The sequence below is a fragment of the Heteronotia binoei genome, chromosome 8, assembly GCF_032191835.1.
Source record: "Heteronotia binoei isolate CCM8104 ecotype False Entrance Well chromosome 8, APGP_CSIRO_Hbin_v1, whole genome shotgun sequence".
NCBI lineage: Eukaryota > Metazoa > Chordata > Lepidosauria > Squamata > Gekkonidae > Heteronotia > Heteronotia binoei.
Genome location: NC_083230.1, coordinates 4,393,903 through 4,417,531, shown reverse-complemented (window position 1 = coordinate 4,417,531; position 23,629 = coordinate 4,393,903). Strand labels below are relative to the sequence as shown.

The 23,629-nt window shown below is 47.0% G+C and overlaps 1 protein-coding gene across 15 annotated transcripts in view; it reads right to left on the bottom strand.

Moving 5' to 3' along the window:
- The window catches only part of MAGI2 (membrane associated guanylate kinase, WW and PDZ domain containing 2), a 972,748-nt gene that overhangs the window by 103,219 nt on the left and 845,900 nt on the right, over positions 1 to 23,629 (bottom strand). For all 15 annotated transcript variants that reach the window (XM_060244677.1, XM_060244666.1, XM_060244681.1 and 12 more), the window contains 2 exons: positions 21,570 to 21,810; positions 17,668 to 17,811 (listed from right to left, as the gene is read on the bottom strand). In XM_060244677.1, coding sequence (XP_060100660.1) covers positions 17,668 to 17,811; positions 21,570 to 21,810 — 385 coding nt within the window. The remainder of the gene's footprint in view (positions 1 to 17,667; positions 17,812 to 21,569; positions 21,811 to 23,629) is intronic.

Genomic DNA, 23,629 nt, shown 5'->3' with positions numbered 1-23,629 from the left:
TGTGATGGCCATTGAAATCCATTTTGATAACCTTTGAAGAGAAATGAGTTTGCCCTTTGTGGCACGAGAATAGGATATTAACCTCTTTATAAACTATCTGGGGGAACATTTAAGTGGTCCAGAGCTGCATGCTCCAAAGATTGCAGATAGGCATATCCCGCTCCTGCTATATGCGGATGATGCAGTGCTGGTCTCTAGGACCCCAACTGGGCTAAAGAGAGCAATGAAAATTCTTGCGCTTTACTGCCAAGCTAATCAGGTTGAAATAAATTATTCAAAATCCAAAATTTTAGCCTTTGCAAATAGACCCAAGGTACATCATTGGAAGATAAACGATAGGGCTATTGAACAGACACGCTGCTTTAAGTACCTAGGGGTAGTCTTTCAGGCCTCAGGGGCCAGGAAGGCACATGTGGAATATGTTACAACAAGTGCAGCAAAAAGTTCAGGAGCCATAGAGAAATTCTATTGGACCTCCGGGGGGCAGAACGTGGCGGCTGCAGTTAAGGTCTTTAAGGCCAAGGCCCTCGCCCAAATTCTATATGGGGCACCCTTGAGTATAACACCATATCAGCATCTCTGGTATTTAGCGGAGAAAGTGCAATCAAAGTTCCTTAGGCATATACTACAAGTCCCTCCATGTGCTCCCAACTCATTTATCAGAGTAGAAACGGGTATGGTCACTGTGAAAGCAAGATTGTGGATTGCTGCTATTCTTTACTGGTATAAACTAATGACTCAGCCCACCAGTTTGGCGGGGCTGATAGCAAGAGACGCGTTTGTGCCTCCGTGGATTAGAGAAACGGAGTCCAAGTTGGGTTATTATGGATTATCTAAACAATATTTGCTCAACATGGAGTACAATCTGGTTAAACCCTTTCTTAAACAGAGAATCTTGGATGTCGAAAGACAGCATGATTTGAATCAGCTTAAAGGTTATTTACCAGGAATAGAGGAGCTACATAAAATAACACCAATGCCATACTTGCATAATCTTGATAAAGTTGAGTATAGGAGAGCATTTACCCTTCTCAGACTTGATATGTTACCATCAGCTATTATTGAAGGCAGATACACAGGACAACCATACAAGGAAAGATTGTGTATTTGTGGGGACAAGAAACCGGAAGATAGGGAACATGTATTATTCCAATGTAAATTATATCAGTGTCTTAGGGCTGACTATATATTCCCGATCTGTTCCAGTGTCCCTGGGAGAAATATTAGATATCAGCTAGACAAATTATTAGCGGATAGGAATAAAAGAACCACTTTATGTGTGGCAAAATTTGCTTCGCGAGCTATAAGTCTACGGAAGCAATTCCTAAGGGAAATATCCAACTGAATGCCTTGGCTATGGAACCTAACTAGTATTCTGTAGGGAAATTATATCATATTGTGTATGTTTTATTCTGATTATTGTTTTACCTGATTGTATTTTATTAAGTTATTTGTATTTAATTTGACTGGTCTATGACTGTATTAAACTTGATCACTTGTGACCCTATAAACAACCTAGGGTCCTGTCTGAAGTCTTTAGAATGGTCAGTATAAAAAGCAAGTGCCCTTCTAACATCCAGGGCATGTAAAGTCCATTGACCATCATCAGACGGGTGAGGGAAGAACACCAGCAGCACCATGGGTTGAGAAAAGACAGGTTGCTTACCTGTAACTGTAGATCTTCAAGTGGTCATCTGTGCATTCACACTCATGGGATAGAGCGCCTGCACCGATCCCCGAATCAGTACCTAAAAAGCCCGGGATTTTTTCGCGCTTGGCACCAACGGGCATGCACAGGAGTCCAAGTGCACATGCTTGCTGGCGCCAATGCAAGGATCCCGCCAGTTCCTTCCTGACCGCTGGAAGCCCCTACTGGAGGGAGACCGTCAGCAGTGGGGAAAGGAGAGCGGGTAGTGTGAATGTACAGGTGACCACTCGAAGATCTACAGTTACAGGTAAGCAACCTGTCTATCTTCTTTGTGGTCTCTGCGCTTCACACTCATGGGAGATTAGCAAGCAAGACATACCTGGAGACAGGAAGACAGTCAACCAGGAGAAACAGCTTGCAGCACCACAGCTCCCAGACAAGTCCTCTGCTGAGCATGCACATCCAGCGCGTAGTGCTTCATAAAGGCATGCGGAGAGGACCAGGTGGCAGCCTTACAAACATCCGTCAGGGAAACGTCTTTCAGGAACGCCACCGACGTCGCCATCGCTCTTGTAGAGTGTCCATGAATAGGCCCAGATAATAGCTTCTTTGCCAACAAATAACACAGTTTAATAGTCTCAGTGAGCCATTTTGAAAGCCACTGAGACGAGAGTCTGGAACCTAACTTAAGAGCAGCATAAGAAACAAAAAGATGCTGGTCGTTACGAAAACTCTTGGAGCGACTCAAAACAATAAGACACGCTTAACATCTAAAGCATGCAGCCTACGTTCCTCATCCGAGGAAGGTGTAGGATAAAACATGGGCAACCAAACCTCTAAATTAAGGTGAAACTGAGAAACCACCTTGGGGAGAAAGGAAATATCAGGAGCTAATGACACTCCAGACTCCTGAAAAGCTAGATATAGGTAGTCACAACGCATAGCCGTGAGCTCCCCTGCACAGCGTGCTGATGTGATGGCTACCAAAAAAGCAGTCTTCCAAGATAGAAGCTGTTACGAGCATGTGGCCATCGGCTCAAAAGGACACCGAGTCAGCCTGTCCAACACTAGAGTCAAATCCCACAACTGTAGGGGTGATCTCGAAGGAGGATGAAGCCTAAGCAAACCCTTCAAAAATCTCTTAGAATGAGGGTGTGCAGAAACCGAATGCCCCTCCACTGGTTTATGGAATGCAGATATTGCCGCCAGATAAACTTTAATGGAGGAAAAAACAAGGTCAGCATCCATCAGAGATAACAAAAACTCAAAAATAACCGGCAGTCCCACCCTCTGGGGTGAAACTGTAGGATCAACTAAAAACTGAAGAAACTTCCGCCACTTCCTATCATAGGAAGCGCGGGTAGACAGCTTCCTGCTATTCAGGAAAATGTGTTGGACTCTGCTGGAGAATTCACAGGGTCGATGAACCACGCTGTCAGCTTCAGGTGGGGCACGTTGTGATGGAATACATGACCGTCCTGAGCTGTCAGAAGGTCCGGTTCCGCCGGAAACTGGTAGAAGACCCCCCTCGCCAGTTGGAGCAAGATCGGGAACCAGTTCTGCCGAGGCCACCACGGAGTCACCAGTATGCAGCATGGCCTCTCTTGTGCGATCTTGTTGACCACCCTTGTCAATAGTGGCAGAGGTGGGAACAGATATAGGAACCGACCTTCCCACGGGAGCAGCAGACCGTCTCCCAATGACTCTGGATCCGAGCCCCCTCTGGAGCCAAACAGAGGACACTTCCAGTTCTTGGCTGTGGCAAAGACGTCCACCTGAGGATACCCCCAGAGCTGAAACACGGGTTGAAGGAAGCGCCACTGTATCTCCCAGTCGTACAGGGAAGCCGCACCCTTGCTGAGAGAGTCTGCTTGCAGGTTGAGCACCCCTGGGAGATGTGCAGCCTTCATGAAGATGTCGTGGTCCAGGCACTCTGACCACAGTTCCAGTGCCGGCGCACAGAGCCGTCGAGAAACTGTCCCTCCCTGTCTGTTGATGTAACACAGTGCAGTGGTATTGTCCGTTAGCAGAGCAACAACCTTCCCCACCACCACGGGGCGGAAGGATCGAAGAGCAAAATGAACTGCCAGCAGTTCCAGGTAATTTATATGGCAATGAGTCAATTTCAAAGGCCAAGGGCCCCCCACACACAGAGCTTCCTTGTGGGCCCCCCAACCCCATAAAGACGCATCTGTTGTGATCATCACTGTTGGTACAGGTAGGTGGAAGGGAGCTCCCTGACAAATGTTGTCCTTTGATTTCCACCACTGCAGTGTTTGAAGTGTCACAGGTGGAATTACAAACCTCTTTCGAGGTGAGTCCCTTAACGGTCGAAACTGATGAAGAAACCAAAGTTGTAGGCCTCTCATCCTCAGCTTCGCAAAGAGCAGCACGCTTGTAGTCGCCGCCATCAGCCCCAGCATCCGCTGCAGCTGCTGCGCCGTGCCCAACTTTTGACTCTGCAGAAGTTTGACAAGGTTGATAATGTCCGTCACTCTCTGCTGAGGCAGAAAAGCACGATGAAGGTTCATATCCAGCAAGGCCCCTATGAACTGAACTGTCCGTGATGCAGTAAGGTGTGATTTCTCCAAACTGACCTGCAGACCCAAGGAGTGAAGAAGACGAAGAGTGGTGGCAATATGGTTTGACAAACTCTCCTTCGACTCCGCCACAAGGAGCCAATCGTCGATGTATGGAAAGACGACTATCCCTTGAAGCTGGAGGTGGGCAGCCACAACGCTCATCATCCTCATGAATACCCGAGGTGCAGTGGACAGACCGAACGGAAGGGCCTTGAACTGGAAGTGTTGAGAACCTACTGCAAACCAAAGGAAACGTCTGAACGCAGGATGTATGCTGACGTGAAAGTAGGCATCCTTGAGGTCCAGCATTGCCATCCAGTCCCCTTGGTTGATGAGAGGCAGAATTGTTTGCAGAGTGGACATTCTGAATTTCTGGTACAGAATTAACTTGTTCAGATTCCGAAGGTCCATGATTGGCCTCAAACCCCCGTCCCTCTTGGAAACCAGGAAGTAACGAGAGTAGAAGCCTCCCACCCTGGCCTCCACCGGGACCCGTTCTATGGCATGTTTCTGTAGGAGGTTGCTCACCTCCGCCAGCAGAGGTGGGGAAGGGTGTATGGTGATTACCACAGATTGGTTTGGAATCTGAGCAAAATCTATTTTGTAGCCTTCTGCGATGATGGAAAGCGCCCACCTGTCCGTAGAGATGGACTCCCAGGCCGACAGGAATGGGCAGAGGTGGATAGATGAAGAAGAAGTGGGGACGGTGACGTGTGCTACCAGAAAGTCAAAGGCCCTGCTTTTGAGGGTGAGCACCCTTGGACTTGCCGGTGGTCTGTGCAGAAGCATAGCGGTTTCTGTTGTTCCCCCTATATGGGGACCTACTCTCAGGTTGGGCAGAGCAAGGTCTCCATTGCTGTTCCGGGGAGAACTTTTGATATGGCTTCTTTGACCAAGGTTTGTTTCACTGTTTTGGTTTTGCAGCTCTGGAAGACGCTGGGACACCCAGGTTCCTGGAAGTTTTTATGCTTTTATCCATTTCCTGGAGAGCATTGTCGGTGGTTGAGCTGAAGAGGCCTTTGCCCTCAAAGGGCAGATCTTCAACGAAGGCCCTGGTGTCTTGCTGGAGGGCCATTGACTTGAGCCAGGAGTGGTGACGGAGGCAGACAGCAGACATGATGGTTCTTGCTGAGACGTCCACCATATGCTTTGCTGCAGCCAGTTGTTGTTTGGCTACAGCAAAGCCTTCCTTCTGCAACTTCTTTGCAGCAGACCTCTTTTCCTCACTCAGGGAAGACAAGAGGGGGGTAAGTTGTTCCCACACTGAGTATTGGTATCTAGCCATGCACACAGCATAGTTAGATACCTTTACTCCCAGCGCCCCAGCAGAGTAAAACTTCCTCCCAACGCTGTCCAGCTTCTTTCCCTCCTTGTCTGGTGGAGAGGAGTGAGTCTTGAGGGCCTTTGACAAGGAGAATACAACCATCGAATTGGGCTTTGGATGCGTGAAGAGAAATTCAGCACTGGCCTCTTGGACACGGTACATGTAGTCCAACCTTCTTGGATGACACAGGTGTAGAAGCAGGCTTCGCCCAGGGCTGCTTCATTGCCTGTAAGATGACCTTCGTAACAGGCAGGGCAACTGCTGTAGACATATCCCGCTGCATGATGTTGAATACGGTGTTGTCTACAGTGGGTTGTGGTTGTGTCACCGGGATAGAGAGGGAGCATGCCATTCTCTTCACCAGGTCCCCATACGACTTTAGATCCTCCGATGGTGAAATGGGAAGAGACTCAGCTGTATGAGACACTGGCGAAGGTTCCAAAGCCCTGTCCGGATCGTTGGGAATCCGACGGAACCTGGGAATCCGACGATGAAGACTCTCTCCTTAAAGAATGTTCCGAGAGCACCGGCGTTGACTCTCTGACAGGCGACCGGATCGACACCGACGACCTAGGCTGGACTTCCTCCACCACCACGCCGCGTCTTTCGGGCGGGACGGACATCGATGCCGAGGGATGCCGCCTAGAGTGCTGGGAAAGCCTCAACATATGGGATGCCTCGGATTGCTGGTCCCAGTCTGCAAACTCATGAGGGGGGTACCATTGGTACGGCGGGTATGGATAGGCGTAGGGAGGCCACTGGCGCTGCTCCCATGGTGGAAGTGGTGGGAAGCGGCGAGCTATGGTAGTTGGTTCCAGCTCTCTCCGACCTCTTGCCTGATCCAGCGGTGCCAACGGCTCCATCGGTGCTGACACCTCCACCTCCGGGACAGAGTCGCTCTCACTGCAATGCCTCGACCCTGAAGAATGGGAGCGCTGAGTAAGGTCGATCTCTTGCTCCGATGCCGATAGACACAACTGCTGCGAAGCACTGCCTCTCGACACCGAAGGGCTCTGATGTGGAAACGCCAAGATCTTCCTCGGTGGGGCGGTCGACATCGATGTTGAAGCATCATGAGAAGGGGAAGGAGTGCGGGGCAATCTCTTCTTCGGCGCAGATGATCGGGTCCCCGAGTCATCCTGATGCTTCTTAGCTGGGGTGTCCACTGATGCTTCAGAAGGTCGCTTTATGGAATGCTCGCGCTCGACTGGCATCTCGGTCCTGATCGGCGATGTATCGATCAATGTGACCGTCGGGGCCGTGGCCTCTCCCATCGGTACCGACAGGCCCGATGCCATCTTTTGAGAACGAAGTGCTGACTCAACCAACGCAGCTGAAAGCCTCGCCGCTCAATTCTTGCGAGTTTGTTTGGAAAAACTCAGGCAGTCCGAGCAAGAATCCATGCGATGTCCCTCGCCCAAACAAAGGAGACAGGGAATGGCTGTCGGGGGGGGGGGGGAATCTTCTTCCCACAGGAGCGGCACCTCTTTAAAAAAACCCAACGTCTTTCCATAGACGCAAAGGAAAAAACCCACCCAGGAAAGTCTCTGAGGGGAAAAAATGGGAAACTGGGCCCCGAAGGGTGTCCAACATTTTTTTTTTTTTTGCAACACTAACTATCTAACAACTAACTACACTAAGAAAATGACAAACAGGCTATATACAACAAGAAAGGCAATCCTAAGATTACTTTACCGATCGGGGAGATCCTCTCAGCGCAGCGGTCAGAAAGGAACTGGTGGGATCCTCACGCTGGCGCTGGCGAGCATGTGCACTGGGACGCCTGTGCATGTCCGTTGATGCTGAGCACGAAAAAAATCCCGGGCTTTTTAGGTGCCGATTCGGGGATCAGCGCAGGCTCTCTATCCCATGAGTGTGAATGCACCAAGACCACGAAGAAGATCATGAAAAGCTGAGACCACCTTAGGGAGGAAGGAAAGGTCAGGTCTTAACACCACCTTTTCAGGATGGAAGATTGTGTAAAGTGGGTCAGCATGCAGGCCACACAGTTCACTCACCCTGTGAGTGGAGGTTAGCACTACAAGCAAGACAGTCTTCCAGGACATGAGGTGCAGGGAGCAGGTTGCTAAGGTTCAAATGGTTTGGACACTAAGGCTGAGTTCAGACTGCTGGCTCAGGGCAGCAGTGTGCTGACCCAGAAGTGAGCCAGTGGAAACTGGAGAGCCCTGGAACGTCCAGGGGAGACTAGTACCTGGTGTTCAGGTCCCACTCATGTTCCAACAGGCTTTCCCTGCTGAGAAAAAGGGCACAGAAGTTCTGAAGTCCTGGTACATGATTTGCTTGCAGGAGAATGTTTCTTGGAATACATCAGTCCCAAATCCGGATTGCCAGGTGGCAAGGAGATGAAGAGCCATGCCACCTTGCTTTTTGAGACAGAATACTGTGGCAACATTGTTCGATGCTACCTGTATCAGTCTCCCCTTTATGTGAGGGGCGAACAACAGTAGGGCATGATTGACTGCCAAGAGTTCCAGTTTGTTGATGTGAAGGGAACATTGACAGGGTGCCCAGCAGCCTTAGACTCAGATTGTCACAGTGGGCTCCTCAACCCCCAAGTGTCGGTATAAAGAATCAAATCCAGGGTCTTGGGGTAAAATGGGACTCCTGGGAGAAGGCTGGTTGTGCAGGTCCACCAAGCTAGTGACTAGAGGACTGCAGGAGGAGCAGTGAGACATCATGATTGCAGGCGGACTTTCAGTTTGAATGCTCAAAGGAACCAAAGCTGGAGAGGCTGCATTTGGAGGCATGCAGCAGGAACCACCTGTTAGCCATCAGTATAACTTCAGCTATACCTTCAAACTATACTTTCTAGGCGTGGGCCTGTTTTTTCAGCACAAATTGGAAAAGCAACTGGAAGATGAACTATGACCTAGTATAAACTGGCTTATGTTGCAGAATGTGTTTGAGAAAACATGTCTTCTATTAAATATAAACTCAATCAGTAAATGCTACATTCACTGCTGGGAACTGGAATATTGATCTGTCAACTTGGAAAAGTCAAATTCACTGCTGATGTCCAGATGTGAAGCCTGAGTGAGCCAAGAGATGTCAGCAGAATCTATACTAGATCTCCTTATAGAAATTGGGGGTGGCTTGTGTTTTGCAGATTCATGCCAAGACCAAGAGAATCTAAAAGATGAAGTGCAGTCATAAGGTCTTCTGTGAGTTGAGCCAAAGAGTGAGCCACAAAAAACAAGTCATCGAGTTAACAAATGTCTGAATGCCCTGTGTATGAAGATATGCTATCACTACTGCCATGCACTTTGTGAATACGCATGGAGCCGTGGAGATGCCAATAGAAAGAGCTTGCTACTGGTAGTGAAGTGTCCCAACAGCAAAATGGAGGAACTTCTGATGTTGAGGTTGCATGGTTATATGGAAATAGCCATCCTTCAGGTTGACTGATGCCATCCAGGAGTTTGGGAGAATCAGCTGCATAATGGTCTGGAGAGTGACCATATGAAATTTTGGGCGTTTTCGCACTGACCTTAATTGGCAGCGACGCCCCTCTTCACCGCGCAGGATCTGTGCGGATTTCGCACCCCCTCTTCACCGCGCAGGATCTGCGCGGATTTTGCACCAATTGCCGCGGAGCACCCGGAAGAGCTGCAAAGTCCCGTGGCTTTTGCGGTGCAAACGGAAACTGGTTTTGGCGGTTTCCATTTGCGCCGCAAAAGCCGCGGGACTTTGCGGCTCTTCCGGGTGCTCCGCGGCAATTGGTGCGAAATCCGCGCAGATCCTGCGCGGTGAAGAGGGGCGTCGCTGCCGATTAAGGTCAGTGCGAAAACGCCCTTTGTTTTGGTGACAAACTGACTGAGGTCCTGTAGGTTGAGAATGAACCACAAACTCCATCTGAAATAATAATAATAATAATATAATAATAATAATAAATTTTATTTGTACCCCGCCCTCCCCTGCCGAAGCAGGCTCAGGGCGGCTAACAATACGGTGCCCCATGGTGCCCCAACAATAAAACAGTTACATTGAAAACATTAATTTAAACATTAAATTAACCTTAAAAGCCTGAATTAAAACAATTAACTAAAACATATTATAACGCTATCCTTGACACTCTTCTAGTTGATGCTGATGGCGGATTTCCAGTTATTCATAAGCTAATTTAAAAAGGGTGGTCTTGCAGGCCCTGCGGAACTGATCAAGGTTCCGCAGGGCCCGCACCTCCTCTGGGAGTTGGTTCCAGAGATGTGGGGCTGCGGCCGAAAAGGCCCGAGAGCGAGTGTTCTGTAGTTTAATTTGTCTTGGCCCAGGGGTAGTCAGTCTGTTCTTTCCTACTGACCTCAGTGCTCTCTGGGGTTCATACGGGGAGAGACGGTCCTTCAGGTAGGCTGGTCCTCGGCCATATAGGGCTTTAAAGGTGATAACCAGCACTTTGTACTGGACCCGGTATACAATCGGTAACCAGTGCAGTTCGCGTAGCCCCGGCCGTACATGTTCCCATCTTGGGAGACCAAGCAACAGCCTGGCCGCCGCGTTCTGCACTAGCTGTAACTTCCGGGTCCGGCACAGAGGCAGCCCCATGTAGAGGGCGTTACAGTAGTCCAATCGTGAGGTGACCGTCGCATGGATCACCGTTGCTAGGTCCCGACGCTCCAGGAAAGGGGCCAACTGCTTTGCCCGCCTCAGATGGAAGAAAGCTGACTTGGCAGTGGCTGTTATCTGGGCCTCCATTGATAATGAAGGCTCCAGTAAGACACCCAGACTCTTCACCTGCTGCGCCGCCTTTAGCTGCACACCATCGAAGGTCGGGAGGGATATTTCCCCCCCTGGAGCGCCGCGACCCACACAGAGAACCTCTGTCTTTGCCGGATTCAGCTTCAGCCCACTCAGTCTAAGCCACGTTGCAATAGCCTGTAACGCCCGATCCAGGTCTTCCGGGGGGGAGGCGGGCCGGCCGTCCATTAGCAGATAGAGCTGGGTGTCATCTGCATATTGGTGGCAGCCCAGCCCAAACCTCCTGGCAGTCTGGGCAAGGGGGCGCATATAGATGTTAAATAACATCGGGGAGAGGACTGCTCCCTGAGGCACCCCACAATCTAGTGTGCGCCTCTGGGATCGTTCACCCCCGATCGCCACCCTTTGTCCCCGACCCATGAGGAAAGAGGAGAGCCATTGTAAAGCAGACCCCTTAACCCCAATGTCGGCGAGGCGGTGGATCAGTAGCCGATGGTCGACCGTATCAAATGCAGCCGACAGATCTAATAACATCAGCACTGCTACACCGCCTCGATCCAGTTGCCGTTGGAGGTCATCTGCCAAGGCGACCAAGACCGTCTCCGTCCCGTGGCCCGGTCGGAAGCCAGACTGGCACGGGTCTAGGACCATTGGCTGGTGGCCAATGCCATTGGCTGGTGGCCAGTTTGATGGCATTTTGGTCAATCGTTCTTGGACCTTGGTTAGAAGTGCAGCTGATGGAGGAGTGACAACATAAATTGGTACTTGAGGCTTGTGTTCAAATTCTATCATAATCACACACAAATAATGGTGAGGACCCAGCTATTGGTGGTGATGAGCTGCCAGGTGGTGGCAAAGGGGAGCAACCTTGTTCCTGTTGATGGAGTGACTAGGGACGGCTGAACATGATTGTGACTTGCAGAAACGTCAAATGCTTAGCTTTTTGGTAAAAGAGGACTTAGATCACTGATAGTAAGTTTGCTTAGAAGAAGGCTGACACCATTTCCAAATGTTGGTATGAGGCAGAGGCAATTGTGGGTGATGATAGTATGTAGGATGCCAAGGCTTAGATCTGGAATGTTTTTGAGATTGTGGTGTGCTAAGCTGAAGGTTATTGGCCTTCTTGCATCCTTTGTCAACAGACTTCAGGGTGTCATCTGTGGAGGTATGAAAAAGGCCCTCACTGTCAAAGGGAAGGTCTGCAATCTTTGTTTTGATGTCAGGTTGGAGTGCTGTGGACCTTAACCATGCATGTCTGCACGGTGTCATTGTAGACGTGATGGAGCGGGAAAAGCAGGATATGGTATGTTTCACAGTCAAAATTTGTTGCTTTGAAATGCGTAAAAGCTCTTAGGAAGCTTTTAAGGAAGTTGACAGGATCCTCTTAGCTGCTCGCCCAACTACCTGTAAATTGGACCCATGCCCTTCCTGGCTTATTAAATCTTGCCAGGGTGACCTTAGATATCCTATACGGGATATCAGAAATAGATCCCTGAGGGAAGGGCACTTTCCAACGCCGCTCAAAGAGGCTGTGGTCCGTCCCCTCTTAAAGAAACCATCTTTAGACCCGGCCCAATTGGCACACTATCGGCCGGTCTCAAATTTGCCCTTTTTGGGCAAACTTATTGAGAGGGCAGTGGCGATGCAGCTGCAGACTTTCCTGGAGGATGCTTCCATCCTTGACCCATTCCAGTCCGGCTTTCGCCCGGGACATGGGACGGAGACGGTGCTGGTCGCCCTAGTGGATGACCTTCAACGGCATCTGGATCGGGGCGGCTCGGCGGTGCTGATGCTGTTAGACCTGTCGGCTGCGTTCGACACGGTCGACCATCGGCTACTGAAGGGTCGCCTCGCCGACGCAGGGATTCAGGGGTTGGCTTTACAGTGGCTTTCCTCTTTCCTTGAAGGTCGGGGACAAAGGGTCGCAGTTGGGGGGGAGCTGTCCCGGAGGTGCACACTTGACTGTGGTGTGCCCCAAGGGGCGGTTCTCTCCCCGATGTTATTTAACATCTATATGCGACCTCTTGCCCAGATTGCCCGAAGGTACGGGCTAGGGTGTCATCAGTATGCTGATGACACCCAGCTCTATCTACTGATGGACGGCCAGCCGACCTGCGTCCCGGAAAATCTAGATCGGGCACTATATGCCGTGGCTGAATGGCTCAGACTGAGCGGGCTGAAGCTTAACCCTGCGAAGACAGAGGTCCTTTGCTTGGGTCGCCGCGGTCCGGAAAGGGGAATCCCCCTACCAGCCTTTGATGGTGCGCCGCTGATAGCGGCGGACAGGGTCAGGAGCTTGGGGGTGCTGTTGGAGCCTTCCTTAAAGATGGAGGCTCAGATAGCAGCCGCTGCCAAGTCCGCGTTTTTTCATCTTAGGCGGGCAAGGCAGTTGGCCCCCTTTTTGGAGCGCGATGACCTAGCAACAGTGATCCATGCCACGGTCACCTCGAGGTTAGACTACTGTAATGCCCTCTACATGGGGCTGCCCCTGTCCCGAACTCGGAAATTGCAGCTGGTGCAGAATGCCGCGGCCCGGCTGTTATTGGGTCTCCCAAAGTGGGAACACATTCAGCCGGGTCTTCGGACCCTGCACTGGCTTCCAGTAATATACCGAGTCCGGTACAAGGTGCTGGTTATTACCTTTAAAGCCCTATATGGCTTGGGACCTGTCTACCTGAAGGACCGTCTTTCCCCGCACGTTCCCCAGAGAGTACTGAGGTCGGGAACACAAAATCTCCTTACTATCCCTGGGCCGAAGGAAGCCCGCTTGAAATCCACCAGAGAAAGGGCTTTCTCTGTTATGGCCCCTACATGGTGGAATCAGCTGCCGGAAGAGGTGAGGGCCCTGCGGGACCTTGTACAGTTCCGCAGGGCCTGTAAGACGACCCTCTTCCGGCTAGCTTATACCTAGCTTGAGAATTTTAATGTAACTTGCCGGATTTCTTTTATATACAGTTGAAATATTTATTAATATTTATTGATAACCATGGTTTTATCTGTTTTATCTGTTTTAAATGCTGATCCCTTTATATGTTTAAATACTGTAATTTTGTTGGATCTATCACTGGAAGCCGCCCTGAGCCACTTGTGGGAAGGGCGGGATATAAATCCCAAATAAATAAATAAATAAATAAATAAATAAATAAATAAATAAATAAATAAATAAATAAATACACCAGGTCAGAGATGTCCACTTGTGAGTTGGATGGGAGTTGGTGAAGAATAGGAGACAGTTTTTTTAGCAGCATGTGATTGTAGGCTGCAAAATAGGATAAGTATGTTTGCATCCTGGCAGCTAAGGCAGTGAGTGAGAGAATAAATCTTGGCAATGCCATCAACCTTATGCCCCTCTTTATCAGGTGGAGACAGTAGGTGAGCCTGTTTCACTTTAGAAGAAGAGTGAATCATTTCAGAATTTGGCTCAGGATGGTTAAAAAGGTATCTGGCATCACCAGGTTATACATGGCATCAAATCTCTTCAGAAGCGGTGGGTTTGTCCCAAGCTTTTTTCATGGTGGCAATGTGCACAGCAACTGACATAGCAGGTAAATTGGTATGCAAGATGTCACACACAACATGAGAGACAGCAGTTGTATCAGGAGCAAGCTGGATCTCTAGAGTTGAGGCTAAATGCTGAAGCAGTTCAACATATTACCCTCCATAGGAGAGAGGTTATGGTTGGATCCTTGAAGAACTAGAGGAGGTTTGGTGTAGTCACTCAGTTGTTCAGGGGTGTCTGACGGTACCAGATCTTCAAAGTCAGAACCAGGGACCTTGGAGTCCACATCCAATGGAGCAGGTGTAGGGAGTTCTGATCCTGGAGCGTGAGGGCACTTGTCTGGGATCCCAGAGTTTGGGTGTGGCTGAGTAGGCTTATCAGGCGTAAGGAGCATCCGTAAACCCCTGCCATGAAGGGGGCTCTCAAGGTGAGCATCTTGGAGGGTCTGTAGACTGTTAAAGGTGGCCAGATCATGTAGGCACTGAGTGGTGAGGTGAGGTCGGATCCCAACAGACCATGAAGGTATAGGAGTCAAGAATGAGAATTGGGAGCTCTGAAGAAATAGGCTCCATACCAGTATCGATGTGAGAGATGGCATCCAGCAGGACCATAGGTTGAAGGTCTAGTGGGGGGTCTGTAGCAGTATCAGTGGCTGCTGTCAAATGAATGTTCAGAGTCACTGTTGATAACCCCGCTACTTTAAGGGGTTGAACAGTCTTCAGAAGCAACAGAAGCAGTACCTAAGGACCTATTCGGCTTTTTGTGATGCATCGAGGCAGACTTAGGTGGCAAGTGATGCTTCTTAGCCGCATGTATGTCAGCCTTTATAGAGAGATGCTTCGAGGGAGATGGTATCGAAGCAGCTTTTGAAGCCAAAACAGATGGTACCAAATCCCCTCTTGATTGCTGCAGGGGAGGTGGAGCCGACTGGGCACCCTTTGCCTGCACCATAGAGGGTGTGAAGGAGGATTTAAGGAGATGTGTCTTCAAACAAGCAGCCCAATTTTTCCACTCTTGATGCCCAAAGCTAGCACATTGAGGACAAGAGTCTGTTCAATGTTCACCCAAGCAAAAAAGGCAACGATCATGGCCGTCAGTTGGGGGAATTTTTGATTGCAATGAATGCAGCACTTTAAAAATGGGCCTCCATCCATGCAATAGGACCCCTCAGAAATGAAATATATGAGGGGAAGGGAAGGGGGAGGAGAAGGGGACTGGGGTGAAAATAAAAACGGGGGGGGGGGAATATTTTTGGAGGTTATAAACCATCCAAAAGGAGAAAGAGACCTCCAAAGAGAAAAGAAGAGGAAGCTTATCTGTAGAAGAACATTGACCGAAGTGTGATGAGAGGAGAGAAATTCTGTCCAGCCAGCCAGGCAGGCAGTAAGGAAGGAACTGAAGTGTGGGCATGTGCAGCTGGTGATTGTCCCCCAGAGTGGAGAGAAAGCCCTCCAAAAGTCTAGCTCTAGAACGTTCCCAGTGCAGGCTACAGCACAGGTGAAATACCCAGTGTGTGGCCTGCACAGAGACCACAAAGAAGATCTGTATAGTTTGCATTTTTGTTGCACTGGAAACACTATTATGTCAAAGAAAAAATTCTTTGAAGTCTGATTTCTGTATATCCCCTGAGAATCTCCATATACATGTAACCCTAGGCAAATAACTCCCCTCTTCAGTCAAATACCTCGTTATCAAATGCTGGGATGCTCCCAAGGACAAATGGAAAATGAAACTGCATAGTACTTTTGTCTCTGGAATTCAGAGGGCTTTAATCGATGGCCCTTGTTCAATTCAAACAAAATTCTGTTTTCAGTCAGTACTTTAATTTTTTCCCCTTCTATGGTCCCAATGTTTTCTCTATAAATTAATACCTCTCCTCTAATATCTGATGAGTTCAGCTTATATACCTAGTTAATTTGTTTGCACTGAGTCTACTGATCCCTCCAATAACCATTCATCCAGTGAAGAGGCTCTGGCACATCCTGTTAAATACAGTATTGCTTTTTTGATGTCTTCACCCTTTTCTTTCTCTTGTATGAGTTCACTCAATGGATTTCAGCATCCATCTCAGTAACTGCAGTCAGTCAGTCAGTCTCTGGGTGGTTTCACACAGGAGATTTGGCACGACCTAGCCCCGCCTCCCATTCAGATTAAAAGTGCACGATCACACAAGCACATCTGCCCTCCGAGCTGCACCCACACTCACCCTATCTCCAGATGCCTCCTATCCCCATTAAAAAGCTACCTGGATTTTCCCCCTGAATTGGATGTAGGTCACATAATTGGCTGCTGTTTGAATGCCCCAGGGTGACTCTTAAGCGGAAGAGCTGTGTGATTGCGTTTTCAGCATGGTAGGGTTTTTCCCCCCTCCTAACTCCTCTGAGAGGAGCGCTTGTGCGCTTCTCTGCTTGAGTGCACAAAAAGGGGACTTTTAAAAAAAGAACAGCCCTTTCTGCAGCGGATCCATGGTTCAGCAGTGCGAGCAGTGTGAATGGGCAACCACTGAGCACTGCTGGGATCCTGTCTCTTCAGCGGCTGCTGTCTGATAGCCCAGAAATGGACCCAGAAATGGACCAAATGATGTGATGAAATCACATCAATTTCACAGTGTGAAAGTCTCTGGTCTCTGTCTGTCTGTCTATCATCTGTCTGTCATCTATTTTTTGCTTTCAAGTCATAGCCAACATAGCAAACCTGTAGGATTTCAAGGCAAGAAACACTCAGAGGTGGTTTGCTTTTGCCTGCCTCTGTATAATGATCCTGGTATTTCTTGCAAAACCATTAATGAAATTTTATCAAAGTGAAATACATGATAGGTTTACCCCTATATTACCCCAGCTCTTGTGGCTAGCAAAAGCTGGAGAAATTGCAAAACAATTCCAGAGCTATTAGTACGCAGGCACCTGATCATGATGTATGATCAAATAGATATTATCTGCACAGTATTACTTCACTGTCTAATAGTGGTGCTTTCACGTATTTGCAGATGTTTCAGTTCTTACTTTTTAAACTTGCTTCTAAATATACAACTTCACACAAAAACAGAAAATGAAGTGACTTCTTACTGACAAAAAAATCACTTAACAAATAATCAATACTGCAGGTGCATGGTTAATATTTATATATTGATCCTTGAAGTCCATCAGTGTTAGTGGACATATTAGATAAATCCAGGTGGGCAGCCATGTTGGTCTGAAGCAGTAGAACAAAGTTGTACCTTTAAGACCAACAAAGTTTTATTCAGAATGCAAGCCTGTCTAGCACATGAAAGCTGACATTCTGAATAAAACTTTGTTGATCTTAAAAGTGCCAATTGACTTTTGCTTTGTTCTACTGGACATATTAGTTTCCCATCAAAACTCTCAGTTGCCAAGAGATTACTGAGAAATTGTGATTTTCAGTATTCCAGATATGTTAATGTTATAAGGAGTTATTTTTCTGCGTCTGACAAAAAGGCATCTGCTGAACACTTGGAGGAGTTCTATCAACAGTTAGGCATGAGGCACAAGCCGGCATCCATTTTTCCCCTATTCAGACTACTGTTCCGCAGTCTAGCAATGATGGTGCATTGATATCAGAAGGAGACACATACAGGAAAAAACTATAGGCTTGGGGAAGGCACGTTTACTCAGAGGACCCAGAAGACCCAGAAGATAGCACTCTTATGCTAGGATGCTCAGAAGTAAGTCCTGTCTATTCAATATGGTTTACTGAGAGTTCTGAGAATTGTAGCCTATGATTCAGGGCAATCCAGTGCAGAGTTAGTCTAATCTAAGCCCAACAGAAATAACTCTGGAGTAACTCACTATAATAACTCTGCATATAACTCTACTGTCAGTCCCACATTGCTCCGTTCAAGTTAGTGAGCCCAGGGAATGCCCACCTTTTCATCCCATCTTACCCTTATTCTTCCATTTCTTATTGCTGGTCCATCTTCTGCCAACCTCAACACATAGAGATCCATTTTGTATTCTCTTCCTCCTCGAATACTGAATCCAAACCCCTTGGCTCCTTTTTCCAGATCAACAGTAAAATAATCAAAATCCTGCACAGTTAAAGGAAATAGGGAAAAATGAATTATTTCAATATAGCATAACACTTCCTCTTTCTTTCCTCATTTGTGGAAATACTGAGACAGTAGCAAACTTATTGCTTGATGTTCCAATCCTTGCTAGGTGCCAGCAGTCTTCATGTGATGGCACATTCCACTCCTTTCCAACATGTGACTAAATTATGTATGACCAGGGCTTTTTTTCCTGGGGGAAGATGCCAGAACAAAGTACTGGGGCCTCCTTGTGGAAACAAAATTCTCAAAAAATGTCTAAAAGTCCATGAGGGGCACTGGGAGAGCAGGGCAGGCTCTGATCCAATGAAGCGTGTTCAGGGCCAGTGCTAGGATTTTGGGGGCCCGAGGCGAGCTGCCCACTAGTGCCCCCCGCCCCAAATAAGAAAAACCAGAATTGTAGGAGAAACGAAGAAACTTGAAACTATGTGCATTCTTAATTTACAGTTTTTTATTTTAAATTTTAACTTTTTTAAAAAATGTGAGATTAAGCAATAAAAATTGTGAGAATACTACTTGATCCTTTTAGCTGGAGGTGCCGGGGACAAGACCTTCACATGACCATTTCTACTTGATCCTTTTAGTTGGATGTGCCAGTGACATAACCTTGTGCATGCGACAAAGATACTCTACCACTGAGCTACGGCTCCCACCCCATGGCTCTGTTAAAATAGAGTAGGAAGGATGAGTGGCAACAGACAACTTCAATAGGAGCCAGTTTTAGAAACTGTAATTGGCTCTTCTTCAGCTTTTACAGTTAGTTAATTTATCTCTGCACAGGCGCCGTCCACTTTCGCGTTTCCTGGGTCTGTAACAGACCTGGGGAATGTGAAACCGGCCAGGCAGCATCTGCACCCCATGGAGCCTGCTTTCCATTGGGGAAGGCAGGCTTCAAGAAGCACACACACTGCATTATTTTAATTTTATTGGATTTATATCCCACCCTCCCCACCAAAGCAGGCTCAGGGCGGCTCACAACAGTAAAAGCATTTACAGGTTAAACATTAACTAATTAAAATCTTACAATCTTACAATAAAACAATTAAAACATTTTAAAAACAGTTTGGTGATAATAATAATAATAATAATGCATGTGGGGAGAGGGGGCGCCACTAGGTAGGCACTTACTTGGCGTACTCCCACGCACTGGCCATGAGGACGTTAAAACATGGTTGCTTCAAGGTAATCATTCAGTGTTAGGTACGAGAAGCAAGACTAAAAAAAAAAAACTTAGGAAGCAGTTTGGAAACTGTTTTAAAGTAGAGGTAAGTCTGTAAAGCTTGAAATTGTTTCAAAGAATCTGTGTGATCCATGTGTTTCTCCTCCGTTTCCCTCTTGAGAGTTCTGGCACCTATTTTTTCCAGGGGGGGAAGGTCCCGAGGCCAATTGCTGACATCTCCAGCTAAAATACACAAGGGATCAGGAAAGGCGTTTCTTTGCCTGAGAACCTGGAGAACCAGTTAGAGTTGACAATACTCAGCTACATGGAACGATGGGATATGTGGGTATACAGGATCTGCATATGGTCAACATATACAAAGGAGGGGAGACATTTGAGGTTTGAGTATGTATGTATATACATGCTGTCAAGTTGTAACCAACTTATGGGGCTTTCAATGCAAGTGAGAAACAGAGGTGGTTTGTCATTGCATTCTTCTGCATGGTCTTCCTTAGTGGTCCTCCATCCAAGTACTGACCCTACTTCTGATGAAATTAGGCTAAACCATTCCACACCTCTGCAGGTTTGAATGCCCCCCTAATCCCTCTGCATATAGAAGAACAGTATATCTTACCCACAGAGGAACATTCAAACATAACCCCTCTACCTATAGCCAGAAATAGTACAGTTCATTTCCATTTCATTCTGCTGATAATATAAACATAAACATGTTTGTTCTTTGGAGGGCTTTCTTTCATTGGCCATGGATCTAGCCGAATTTATACAATGTATTGATTATAGTCTTAATTATCATTAACCACTTGGGAATCCACCTTACACACACACACACAAAATGACCATGTATATAATATTTGTATAACATAAATACCTGTTTTCAGATTGCTATATTATCATTTCACCCTTCCTCTAAGGAGCTCCAATGGCATACTTATTCTTCTCTCCTCCTTAGACAAAAGTCTAAGTTCACCACTCACCAAGTTTCATGATTGAGCATTCTGCTCCTGGTCTGACACCCTAACTACCCCCCATACTATCTCTCTTACAATAAGATAGATCCAAGAGGGCAGCCGTGTGGGTCTGAAGCAGTAGAACAAAGTAGGAGTCAAGTTTCACCGTTAAGACCAACAAAGTTTTATTCAGAATGTAAACCTGATTCCTCATCTGATGAAGTGTGCTTAGAGCACACGAAAGCTTACATTCTGAATAAAACTGTGGGACTTAAAGGCGAAACTTGACTCCTACTTTGTTCTCTTACAATAAGTAAACTTTTGGTAAGTCAACTGTTGCATCTATTGCATTATTAGCATTTACATACTAGGGTAGCAGATTTTATTATGGAGAAGGCTGGATCCTGCATAAAATGTCCACTGTCAGAAGCAATTTCTGCCTCTCCCTCCATAAAAATGCTGCTACTAAGGGATAAAACCCCCAGGAACATCTCCAGAGGGAGCTGTAGGTATGGCTTGGTGGGGGGGAATGAGCAAAAATCACCTCTCCTACTGTCATGGGAAATTTTCTCTGGATCCAGCTCAAGGTCATGAGGCCCGGGACCATGAAATAATTAGCATCTCTTTGAAATGAGACATGCATGTTTTGTTTCTGCACAGATCGTTTCTATTTGCAGAATTCACACCACAATGCAAGTCCATGTACAGGTATGGTCTTCTGAACAAAAAGTAGTTCAGATACTTTAGATAGATCCAAGAGGGCAGCCGTGTTGGTCTGAAGCAGCTGAACAAAGCAGGAATCAAGTTTCACCTTTAAGTCCAACAAAGTTTTATTCAGAACGTAAGCTTTCGTGTGCTAAAAGCACACTTCTTCAGACGAGGGGATCAAGTACAGTCTGAAGAAGTGTGCTTTTAGCACATGAAAGCTTACGTTCTGAATAAAACTTTGTTGGTCTTAAAGGTGATACTTGACTCCTGCTTTGTTCAGTAGTTTCCCTTGAGTGCCTTTGTAGGGAGTTTTATGATTTCCTAATTGCAGGCAGTATCTGCCTATGACAATGATATAAAGGACAGTGTTTATGCAGTAGTTCTATCTGCTTTGTATTTTGGTAGCTAGTGAAGGGAAATGGGAAAGTGGCTGCTCATATGACTCAGTTTTTAGATCACATAAATTGTTTCCTAATAATAGTTTTTAAATTAATGGCTTTTCCCCAATCTGCTGAATCACTTTACGTGCCCAAAAGTAATTAAGCCTATGCAATGGGGCCTTATCTTGCATCTGTTGTTGACGCACATTGAAAGTTGATTTATAAATATGGCTTATATAGCAGTTTCACAAGCAGACACAAGTTGTTTCCATTTAGAAATGAAAGCCTCACTGCATGCAGAAACTTTCATGCTTGCCTGGATCGATTTGTTGTAGGAGAATTATTTTATTAGCACAAATACGTATGCAAATACACGAATACATTCAATATTAGTTTCTGTTACAAACATTTAAGAGCACTAGGCTTGTGCTTTTGATTTAATAATAGCACACTTTATTGTGAACTGCCTTGGGCACAATTTCATGGAAATGCAATATAAAATTATATATGAAAATAAATAAATACCTGGAGCTGCCTGTAATCTGATAAGGGGTATTGCCTGCTGTCAGGAGAATGTTGCCTATAATCTATCAAAGGGGGTTGCCTATAGTCCAGAGGAGGTGGTTGCTGGTAATCCAATACTGGAGGGTGCCTGTAGTCTAATGGAGGCTGCCTGTAGTCCGCTGAAGGCTGCCGATAGTCTGTAAATGGAGGTTGTCGGACATCGGGTTTCACATCCTGCCTTGCTTTCACCTCTGACCTGTAACTGAGTTATAAGGAACAGTTAGATTTGAACCTGGACAATTTACTTTAAGCAAGAGGTGTTAACTACTATTAAATATAGTTTCATGAAATGAAAGCATGCCATTGGATTGTAAAACTGGGTGACATGGAAGCACACTGCCCTCTCCACAGCCAGTGCTCGCAAAGCGCTGGGTTTGCGGAGGGGGCGGGTGCTTCCTTCGTGCCTTTCTGCCTGGCTTCAGCTCTGATGCTTACAGCAAGCGCCGGGATCGGAGGGCAGAGGGAGCAATCCTGGCACTTGCTGTAAGCGTCAGAGCTGAAGCCAGGCAGAAAGGCACGGAGGAAACACGCTGCCCTCTCCACAGCCGGCGCTCGCAAAGCGCTGGGTTTGTGGAGGGGGCAGGTGCTTCCTCCGTGCCTTTCTGCCTGGCTTCAGCTCTGATGCTTACAGCAAGCGCCGGGATCGGAGGGCAGAGGGAGCAATCCTGGCGCTTGCTGTAAGCGTCAGAGCTGAAGCCAGGCAGAAAGGCACAGAGGAAGCGCCGGGATTGGAGGCAGCAGATCACCCCCCAGGAGGAAGATGCATCCTATCGTCCGGAGCGCCTTATGGTGCTAAAAATACGGTAAATAGTCTCTCAATGGCTTCAATAGTGGAACTTTGGCACCAGCACCGCCACCTACTACATCTACTACTGCTGCAGCTGCTAGTGGCATAACAGAAACAGCAATACATGTACACTTACAAATACAAATAATAATACTGAATGATCACTGAATGACTACACCAAGAAAAGTAAAGAAAAGCTTCTAGTTCAAGTACACAAAACAGATTTATTTAAGGTTACAGAAATTACAGAAACCAAATAAGATTACAAAAAGATTGCAATCAAAACTCATGTTGACAACTGGAAGCAAAAGCACTTGCATGGGCAATATTTGGAATGACACAGGGAACAACGACAACAAAAACACACGGAAGTGGGCCCAAAGCAGGTGCTTGAAGAAAGAAACAGAAGGAGCCATTCTAGCTGCACGAGAGCAGGCCCTCAAAATGGACAGTATGAAAGCCGAGATTCTTAATATCAGTGACAATGATGAAACAAAGATTCTTTGGGATTTCCAGTTACAAACAGATAACCACTTGGAGCATAAAACCCCTGATATGTCAATTGTAGGAAAAAAAATAAGAAATAGGGTTTAGATAATTGATGCTGCAGTCCCAGGAGACAGCAGAACAGAAAAGAAAGAACAGAAGAACACAAAGTACCATGACCTTCAAATAGAGATAGAGTGTCCCTGGGAGAAGAAGGTGATCATCATGCCAGTTGTCATTGGAGCCCTTGGAGCAGTGCCTAGAAGTCTCAAGAAACACCTGGACTAGATGACCCTGGGAGTACCTTCCAATTCTATGATTTTGGGCACTGAGCAAATAACACCAGCTCAGCTCCAGAAGACAGTGTTGCTTGGAACAGCAAGAATCCTGTGAAGATACATCTACATTTCCCAAGAGTATGGATAGATCTCAAATTGCAGAACACCATCTATCACTCAAATATCTGACTGTGACAATTCACATCATTATCATCATCATCGCATATGTGTATCCTCCTTTTCATATTGCAAGCATGGATGTTACCTGAAAATACCATTTTATCCATCGAACAAACCCTATAAAGCAGGTTAGACTAAGCCATGACTGGTTTACAAAGTGACCTTCAGGTCTGAGTAGGATTTGAATTTAGGTCTTCTTGGTTCAATGGCATCACTATATCCACAATACCATACTAGCAATGGATTTATTGTGACATGTGATCCCTCTCCATCCCAGCTGACAAAGTGAG